Source organism: Somniosus microcephalus, chromosome 17 (genome assembly GCF_052327205.1).
Source record: "Somniosus microcephalus isolate GS21.2 chromosome 17, FLI_Smic_1.0, whole genome shotgun sequence".
Classification (NCBI taxonomy): domain Eukaryota; kingdom Metazoa; phylum Chordata; class Chondrichthyes; order Squaliformes; family Somniosidae; genus Somniosus; species Somniosus microcephalus.
In genome coordinates, this window is record NC_141003.1 from 12,875,129 (window position 1) to 12,884,936 (window position 9,808).

Sequence of the window (9,808 nt, forward strand, 5' to 3'; positions counted from 1 at the left end):
CGGGGGGGGGCGGGGGGTTCTGAGGTCGGGGGGTTCTGAGGGCGGGGGGGGGTCGGGGGGTTCTGAGGGCGGGGGGTTCTGAGGGCGGGGGGGGTCGGGGGTTCTGAGGGCGGGGGGTTCTGAGGTCGGGGGGGTCGGGGGGTTCTGGGGTCGGGGGTGTTCTGAGGTCGGGGGGGGTCGGGGGGTTCTGAGGTCGGGGGGGTCGGGGGGGGTTCTGAGGTCGGGGGGGTCTGAGGTCGGGGGGGTCTGAGGTCGGGGGGTGGCGGGGGGGTCTGAGGTCGGGGGGTGGCGGGGGGGTCTGAGGTCGGGGGGTGGCGGGGGGGGTCTGAGGTCGGGGGGGGCGGGGGGGTCTGAGGTCGGGGGGTGGCGGGGGGGGTCTGAGGTCGGGGGGGGCGGGGGGGTCTGAGGTCGGGGGGTGGCGGGGGGGTCTGAGGTCGGGGGGGTCTGAGGTCGGGGGGTGGCGGGGGGTCTGAGGTCGGGGGGGGTGGGGGGGTCTGAGGTCGGGGGGGGCGGGGGGGTCTGAGGTCGGGGGGGGCGGGGGTGTCTGAGGTCGGGGGGGGCGGGGGGGTCTGAGGTCGGGGGGGGCGGGGGGGTCTGAGGTCGGGGGGGGGTCTGAGGTCGGGGGGGGCGGGGGGGGTCTGAGGTCGGGGGGGGCGGGGGGGTCTGAGGTCGGGGGGGGCGGGGGGGGGTCTGAGGTCGGGGGGGGCGGGGGGGGGTCTGAGGGCGGGGGGGGCTCTGAGGGCGGGGGGGGCGGGGGGGTTCTGAGGGCGGGGGGGTTCTGAGGGCGGGGGGGTCTGAGGGCGGGGGGGTCTGAGGTCGGGGGGGGCGGGGGGGGGTCTGAGGTCGGGGGGGGCGGGGGGGGTCTGAGGTCGGGGGGGGCTCTGAGGGCGGGGGGGTCTGAGGTCGGGGGGGGCGGGGGGGTCTGAGGTCGGGGGGGGCGGGGGGTTCTGAGGGCGGGGGGGTCTGAGGGCGGGGGGGTCTGGGGGCGGGGGGGTCTGAGGTCGGGGGGGGCGGGGGGGTCTGGGGGCGGGGTGGTCTGAGGTCGGGGGGGTCTGAGGTCGGGGGTCGGGGATCTGAGGTCAGGGGTGGTGGGGGGGTCTGAGGGTGGGGGGGGTTGGCTTAGATTTTGAGGTTGGGGTTAATGTATCGGGGGGGTGGGGGCATGACAGGTAGCCAGGGGGGGTAAGTGAGGATAAAGGTGATAGATGAGTGAGACTTAATACGGATAGAATGCAGCCAGCAGAATTCTGCATGGGTTGGAGTTTGCGTACGGCAGATCTCAAGGAGGTCAGCAAAGGAGACTGTTGGAGCAGTCGAGTCAGAAGTGGCCAAACGGTATGGTTGAGAGTTTCAGCGGCAGTGGGAGCCAGTGATGATAGGTGATAGTTCAGACATGGAGATAGGTGGTGCTGGTGTTGATGAGGGACCACATGTGTGAAGTTCTGCTGGATTGCACACGCTTCAGCCTGTACTATCAGCTAAGAAGGGGAATGGAATCAGAGACTATGATGCGCAGTTTCTGGTCGGAACTGAACCAGATAGCTTTGGTCTTGTTTGGATGGAGAGAGTCCTAAGTAATCCATGACTTGATGTCTGATGGTATTTTGGGTAGTGGTTGTGTAGTTGAGAGTGGTGCAAAGACTCTTGTGTCATCAGCACATACAGGAAACTTTCAATTTACCGGCACCTAAATAACCGGAAATCTCGGTTAAGGCATAGTGGTTAGCACTGTTGCCTCACAGCGCCAGGGGCCTGGGTTCGAATCCGGCCTCGGGTGACTGTGTGTGTGGAGTTTGCACATTCCCCCCGTGTTTGCGTGGGTTTCCTCCGGGTGCTCCGGTTTCCTCCCACAGTCCAAAGATGTGCGGGTTAGGTTGATTGGCTATGATAAATTGACCCTTAGTGTTAGGGGGATTAAATACGTGGGGTTACGGGGTTAGGGTGGGATATGTGTTGGTGTAGGGGTTTCAGGGATCGGGTGGGATATGTGTCGGTGCAGGCTCGATGGGCCGAAATGGCCTCTATCTGCATTGTGGGGTTTCTGTGATTCTGTGAACCAGCAAAATTCAGGAGTAGGTTCAGGTAACTTTTATTACTTGCCTTCCTCCATCTGTTGCTGTGCAAGGGTGAGGCTGCAGCTGTTGCTAAGCTACAGAGACGCTTGGAACTTGTGGCCATTGTTCTGAACTTGTTGCTAAGCAACAGGGTTTGTTGCTTTATACGGAGCTCTCAGCTCCGTATCTTTTACTATAGCGTTCGGTTATCTGGAATTTTTGATGAACCGGCACCACGTCGGTCCCGGATAAGTTTCCTGTATATGGAAGTTAACCCCATGCTTATTGATCGTGTCAGTGAAAGGCAGTACATGGATTGGGGGATAAAAGGAGACCAAGGGTAGAACCGTGGGCCACGTCAAGGGTGATTATAAGCACAAAGAGAAGTTATTGCAGGAGATCTCCAGGCTGTGCTGAGACAAGCAGCAAGGCGACCATGAAAGGGTGGTGTGATGGGTGGACCATAGAAGAGAAATGGTAGGAAAGGACAGAGTGGCTCAGTCTATTGAAGGCCACAGAGAGATCGGGGAGGGCTGAAATCAGCACCATTGGTGTCTTTGACCAGGTCGGTCCCAGTGTTGTCGGCATAACAGAATCCAGGCTGAAGGGATTTGAACAGGCAAATGTAACTCTCATATCTGTTTGTAAACCTACATCGATAGTTTGTCGTCTTACTACAATTCACTTGAGAATCTTGTGCAAAAAGTAACACAAAAAGCAAATGTGAAAAGAGAGGACGGTTACTTCAGTGTCCACTTACGGTGTTTAATCTGTGATAATCTAATTATCTTTGCTGTTTTGTCTGTCACTTTGTATGTTTAAAAAAACTTATTCTGTTCACTCGCTTGCTTTGAATGTCGGGTTTGAAGCTCAGCTGAAGGACGAGCAGGACACAGGCTGCACACAGCGGGGTTAATCCATAGCAAATCGCTGCGGAAGTGGCGTGGAATAGCACAGCTAGGTTGAAGAGTTCCTGGTCGGAATGGAACAGGGTGACTGTTTTGCTGGTGTTTAGCTGGAGAAAGTTCTCACTAATCCATGATGGGAGGGTGGGGGGACGACACATTTCGAAAAATGGCAGTGTTATCTGTAATTATTGCATCCTAACATTATGAAATCTGTTGATTGTTTAATTCCAGACTTTGGTTTCAGACTCTTGAATAACAAAAAGATGAATGAAATAGAGAGGGCTGAAAATAAACAGTACAGGCAAACTACTGCAGATGGGGGCTAGTGAAAGAAGAAAGAACTTGCATTTATTTATATGGTGTCTTTTTACAGCCAGTTAACCACCTTTGAAGTTCAGTCACTCTTATTTTGTAGGCAAACGCAGCAGCCAATATGCACACTGCAAGGTCCCACAAACAGCAAGGAGATAGGAGCAGGAGGAGGCCATTCAGCCCCTCGAGCCTGTTCCGCCATTCAATGAGATCATGGCTGATCTGTGACCCAACTCTATATACCCGCCTTTGGCCCCATCCCTTAATACCTTTGGTTAACAAAAATCTATCAATCTCCAATTTAAAATTAACAATTGATCTCGCATCAATTGCCGTTTGCGGAAGAGAATTCCAAACTTCTACCACCCTTTGTGTGTAGAAGTGTTTCCTAACTTCACTCCTGAAAGGACTGCCTCTAATTTTTAGACTCTGTCCCCTAGTCCAAGACTCCCCAACCAGCGGAAATAGTTTCTATCCTGTCTGTTCCCTTTAATATCTTGCAAACTTCGATTAAATCACCGCTTAACCGTCTAAATTCCAGGGGATACAACCTAGTTTGTGTAATTTCTCCTTGTAATTTAACCCTTGGAGCTGAGTTGAATGGCCTTCTGTTGATGGTGATGTTGGTTGAGGGATAAATGTTGGCCAGAACTCCCCTGATCTTGAAATAGTCCCATGGGATCTTTGCCATCCGCCTGAGCAGGCAGATGGGGCCTAACATCTCATCCGAATGATGGCATCTCCGACAGTGTCGCACTCCCTCACTACTTGCACTGAAGTGTCAGGCCAGATTCTATGCTCAAGTTCTGGAGTGGGGCTCGAACCCACGATCTTCTGACTCGGGAGGTAAGAGTGCTACCACTGAGCCAAGGCTGCCTTTTAGTGTACCTGAATCTGAGCCCTTTTGTTTTGTTACAGTAACAGTGAAAGACTGGATGGAAAAGCTTTTGTTGGAACATGGCAAATCCTTTAAGAAGCGAAGTAATAAAACTGTATAAAAATGTAAGTTTCTGGCCATCGGCTGTAACATTGTTTAGCGACAAATTTACGGTCATGATTCAGCGGGTGGATAAATTGCTTGGTGTGGGACTGAGTCATGTAGGTCAGGAAGTTTCCAGGTCAGCCCCTTGTATGTGTTAACCACTATCAACCAGGGCTGCAATGGGTACACAGCAATCAACCTCTACTTCCTTAGGTTAGGGTGGGGAGGAATAAAGAATCAACGGAATTTCCCATTCCGGATTGGTATCTGATGATCACTGCTGGATACTGCTCCTGGGGACAACTGTTGAGAGCGTAATTAGACCCTACTATGCTTTCCCCAACTCTCTCCCAAGCTCGAACTACTTGCTGCCGTTAGGCCTGCACGCAAAGGATGCGCACAAGTAGCAGATCGCTGCCGCTAACTGTGAACTGACCCATCGAGCAATGTGAAGAAAATTGTGGGGGAGGGGGGCGGGAGTTTGTGACACAAAATTAGACTGAATATGACCTTTATGTGACTGCTGTGATCTAATTTTAATGATTCTGATTTTTTTTTAATGTAATGCTGTGCTACAGTCAGTGCATGAGAGGGAGAACATGCCTGCTTTGAGCCTCGGTCCCAATTGGGCAGTTATTAATCTCAAGTCTTCCAACCATTATTATAAGAGATTTTGAGGGTAAAACGCACGTCTTTTGCTACAAATTGTTCAGTCAGGGCTGGACATCAAATTACTAATGTTGGCAATTTTTATTGTAGCATGTAAAATTCTTTTAAAGTGTTGTTATGGACTGTTAACATAGAAACATAGAAGATAGGAGCAGGAGTAGGCCATTCGGCCCCTCGAGCCTGCTCCACCATTCAATGAGATCATGGCTGATCATCCAAACTCAGTGCCCTGTCCCTGCTTTCTCCCCATATCCCTTGATCCCTTTAGCCTTAAGAAATATATCTAACTCCTTCTTGAATATATTTAATGAATTGGCCTCAACTGCCTTCTGTGGTAGAGAATTCCACAGGTTCACCACTCACTGGGTGAAGAAATTCCTCCTCATCTCTGTCCTAAATGGCTTACCCCTTATCCTTAGACTGTGACCCCTGGTTGTGGACTCCCCCACCATCGGGAACAGCCTTCCTGCATCTAGTCTGTCTAGTTCTGTTAGAATTTTATAAGTTTCAATGAGATCCCCTCTCATTCTTCTAAACTCCAGCGAGTATAAGCCCAATCGACCCAATCTCTCCTCATACGTCATTCCTGCCATCGCATGTGTCAGTCTGGTGAATCTTCGCTGCACTCCCTCCATGGCAAGAACATCCTTCCTCAGATAAGGCGACCAAAACTGCACACAATACTCAAGGTGTGGTCTCACCAAGGCCCTGTACAACTGCAGCAAGACATCCTTGTTCCTGTACTCGAATCCTCTCGCTACGAAGGCCAACATACCATTTGCCTTCTTAACCGCCTGGTGCACCTGCATGCTTACCTTCAGCGACTGGTGCACAAGGACACCCAGGTCTCTGCACTTCCCCTTCTCCCAATCTATTGCCGTTCAGATAATAATCTGCCTTCCTGTTTTTGCTTCCAAAGTGGATAACCTCACATTTATCCATGTTATACTGCATCTGCCATGTTTCTGCCCAATCACCCAACCTGTCTAAATCATACTGGATTGTTGTAGGGGGATAAGAAACCTCATGACAAAGCCACTCTTAGTCATATTGTATTACCTTCCGCCCCCACCCCCCAATTAGACTACTTGGTAACTACTTATTTAGGCAGCTTGAGTTACCATTACCTAAAATTTATAGAAAGAATAGGGTCCTCAAATAGCTCAAAATTATATTGAGCACAGAATATTCTGAAGAAAAATACCTTTGTATAGCACTTTTAACATGATAAAAGCACCCCATTCACCTATGAGAGAATGGACCGAGCAGTAGTCGGAGAATTGGGAGAGCTGGCTGAAAGCATAGCCAAAAAATAGTTATTCAGGAGGCTGGGTAGGGAAGTAGAAGGAGGAAGTTCTAGAGGGTGGGACCAAGGCAACTGAAAGCTCTGCTATCAATTGAGGAATGCTTGGCGTATGTACAGGAGGCCAGAGTTGACGGCAATAGTGTGGAAGCTGGGATGTAGGGCTGGATGGGGTTGCAATGGGTGGGAGGGTGGGGCAGTGTCTTGGAGGCTCTTGCAAACGATGACAAGCGTTTTGAATTTGGTGTGTTGGAGAGAGGGAGCCGGTGGAGGATGGTGAGGACAGGTACAGTGGGCGAGCAGGACTTAGTACGAGTGACGATGCAAGCAGCAGAATGTTGGACAAGTTAGTACTTGTGCAGGGGGAGTGTTTGGGAGGCCAGAGGAAGGTGTGCGAGAAGACAAGTCTGGAGGAAACAGAGGTGTGGATAAAGGTTCAGCGGCAGTAAGGACGAAGGCAGGTAATGTTGCAAAGCTGGGAGTATGTAGTATTAGTGGTGGAAAGGATATGGGTTTTAAAGCCCTACTCCAGATCTAACAACACTAAGCCTGCGTGCCATCTGGTTCAAGCTGAGTGAGCAGTCGGGGAGGGGATGGAGTTATACACGAACATACCAACAATGACAGACAGGAAAAGACCTTCTGGTCCATCCAGCCTATCCCACACAACTGCGATACCTTATGTATAATATATACACTCTCCACCCCACCTGATCTGGGAGAGGTGAAAAACCAGGTTAAAATTCCAGGCCAATTGGGGGGGGTGGTGAGGAATCTGGGAAATTCCTCTTCAACTTCTTAGGCTATCGAAACTACTCCAGGAGATCACTCTGGCCCTGAATTTTATGCTGTGCCTATCTTTGGAAGATATGATCTCCGCCTCCGTCAGAAACAGGTCCAGCTCTCGCTTGAAGGAATTCTGTGTCCATCGCAAGAGCCGGCAGCCTGTTTTACAGGTCCACTATTCTCTGGAAAAGAGCCAGCTCCTGACATCTAACCTAGATCTGGCCTTATAAAACTTGAGATTGTGACCCCCTGGTCCTCACTAACCTCCTTAATTGGAACAAGCTGTCAACTCGAACACAATCTATTCCCTTCATCATCTTATAAATCTCAATCAGATCACCTCTAAGTCTTGGAAGCAAAAGTCTTTGGAAGTTGAATTAGCTGGTTTCAGTTCTCCCAGTATTCAACTGGAGTAAGAAGCTGAAAAACATCTGATTTAACTGGAGGGAAGAGCATGTAATCAAGATTGCTTAATATTAGGTTTATTTTTTTAAATACATTAAAAATGGGAAAAAATGCATTACCCTTGGCTTAAAAGATCAATGTTTTGTCTTAAAGTTGCTGTTCCTTGGCAAAGAATACCCAAAGGGAGCAGACTACTTCAGAGATCGTCTTAAGAGGGCTTTCTTGAAAAACAAAGATGTTACGGACCCTAAGCAAATCAAGGAACTAATAGCTCGGGGACAGTTTGTGATGAAGGAACTGGAGGCTTTGTATTATCTTAGGAAATACAGAGCTATGAAACAACGTTATTATGAGGAGAAAAATGAATGAATGACCTTGGTGGGAACGACTTTAAAACACCTCTTAATTTTAGACATGTAGAATCTTTGCACACCTATGTGATTCTATGGTCCACAGGCTGTATTGCCTGCACCTACCTGTGCTTCTCAAATATATAATCTTATTTAAATCTGCTAATTAAGAATGGTACTTTTAAGAGCCCAATGGTGCAATGCTTCAAAATTCAAATACAGGAAACTTTGTGCTATCCGGCACCCATGGGACCGAGCTACTGCCGTTTTTTTAAAAGCTCCGGATAGACCAGCGTCAATGTTATCAGATAGGAGCTTTTCATCGCAGTATCTGACCACAAACACTGTTGCTCAGCAACAGCTTGTAAACACTCGGCCCGTGGCTTGGAAGCGTCTCTCAAGTTGTTGCTAAGATACAAAGATGCTTTCTAGAGCCTGCCGTGTCTGACCACAAACACTGTTGCTCAGCAACAGCTTGTAAACACTCGGCCCAGTAGCTTGGAAGCGTCTCTGAAGCTGTTGCTAAGTGACAAAGACGCTTTCCAGAGCCTGCCTGTGAAAAGAATGCTAGGAGAAAAAAAAAACCTAACCAAAATGGCTGCTGATTTCTGCCGTTAGATCAAAGTTGCCGGACATTCAACTTCCGGATAGCTCAAAGTTTCCTGTAACATCCTTGGAATACAAGAATTAATGCCTGCTCGGTAGCCAACCAGATCTTGCCATGTCAACAAGCTTTCACCTGTAGTGAATGGGCCGATCTGCATGGAACTTGCTGAATCATTCATTGTAGCCAATCGATGCACCTTTCAAAATCCAAACCATGTTCTAAGAATGTTGGGCTTTGATTCAGATTATTGCTGACTGATTATGCGGCCTGATCTTAATCAATCTATTGATCTCATTTTATAGAGGTAAACCAGTTTAAAAGTGCCTGTCCGTTTATTAACACACAATGTTGCTGTACTGCTGCTGAAACAAGTGCAACTTAGAGAGAGCTGCTGCAGTTTTAAGACCGTCGGAATACATACAGTGCTTGTCAATAGAACACTGGCGCAAAGAAGTTTGCAGGCGTAATCCAGGATGGATGTTTACTGCCTTGATACCTGGACTAGTGTTAGCATAACAAACTTGATACCGTCACATGTCAAATTGCTGCACCAAATTGGTGAAATTTCTAATTTAATTGAACATTTTAATAATCTTAGAAAGAATTTCAAAACTTTTATTCAAACTTTAGAGTAAATTATAATTTGGTTCAGAACATGCAGCCAGTATCAATTTTATGTTAAAAACCGTTTCCTTTGATTAAACATTACTGTTTAGTAATTTTTCCTTTTATGTATTTGCATATCTTTTACTGTGAAAGAAGATGCCTCCACTTTGTAAGTGCTAAGGAGCACATGTACAAATTGTCAAGACTGGCTTGGAAGGCCAGTCACCCTCCCACCAGATGGCAATGCTCCATGCCTGCAGGATATGGCAGCTGGGCTAAAGTATCTGCAGTGTCTCGGAACAGATGTGGGAGGAGACTGTATACCTTAGAGAACCTGGCAAGACAGTGCAACAGTACCATTTAGATGGCCCAATATTGCATACCACAAATATTTTGTCAAGCTGTCGCTCAATGACAAACCCTCGCACTCCACTGCATCTCATGGATTCTAAGAGTTTGCCCACAACTGACACATTTGCTGGCCTATAATTACCTGGTTTATCCTCCTCCTGAATACAGGTGTTGCATTGCTTACTCTCCAATCCCACAAGCACAATTTGCATTTTTGAGGATTGAAGAATTGTGGACAGAGCCTCTGCTACGTCCTCCGCACCTTCTTTCAGCAGCTAAGTGTACCGCCATCAGGGCCAGGTGACTTATCCAAACCAAGTTCTGTTATTTTCTTTCATGAAGCATTTCCTTTTCTAGTTATCTCTTACCGATCATTCCACATCCTTTAGTACACCTCACCACATTTAATATTGCCACCATACCTTCATCCTCCACAACTGGATTCCCCCTTCATCCAAGTGGCCTGACTCTATAA

At 48.8% G+C, this 9,808-nt stretch overlaps 1 protein-coding gene across 1 annotated transcript; it reads left to right on the forward strand.

The window, feature by feature from the left end:
* Window positions 1-4,186: 4,186 nt before the first annotated feature.
* On the forward strand, window positions 4,187-9,107 carry LOC147105505 (electron transfer flavoprotein regulatory factor 1-like). The gene is made up of 2 exons (XM_086009923.1): window positions 4,187-4,276; window positions 7,573-9,107. The coding sequence occupies exons 1-2, from the start codon at window positions 4,232-4,234 to the stop codon at window positions 7,786-7,788; spliced, it is 261 nt and encodes an 86-aa protein (XP_085866049.1). The 5' UTR covers window positions 4,187-4,231; the 3' UTR covers window positions 7,789-9,107.
* Window positions 9,108-9,808: the final 701 nt, after the last annotated feature.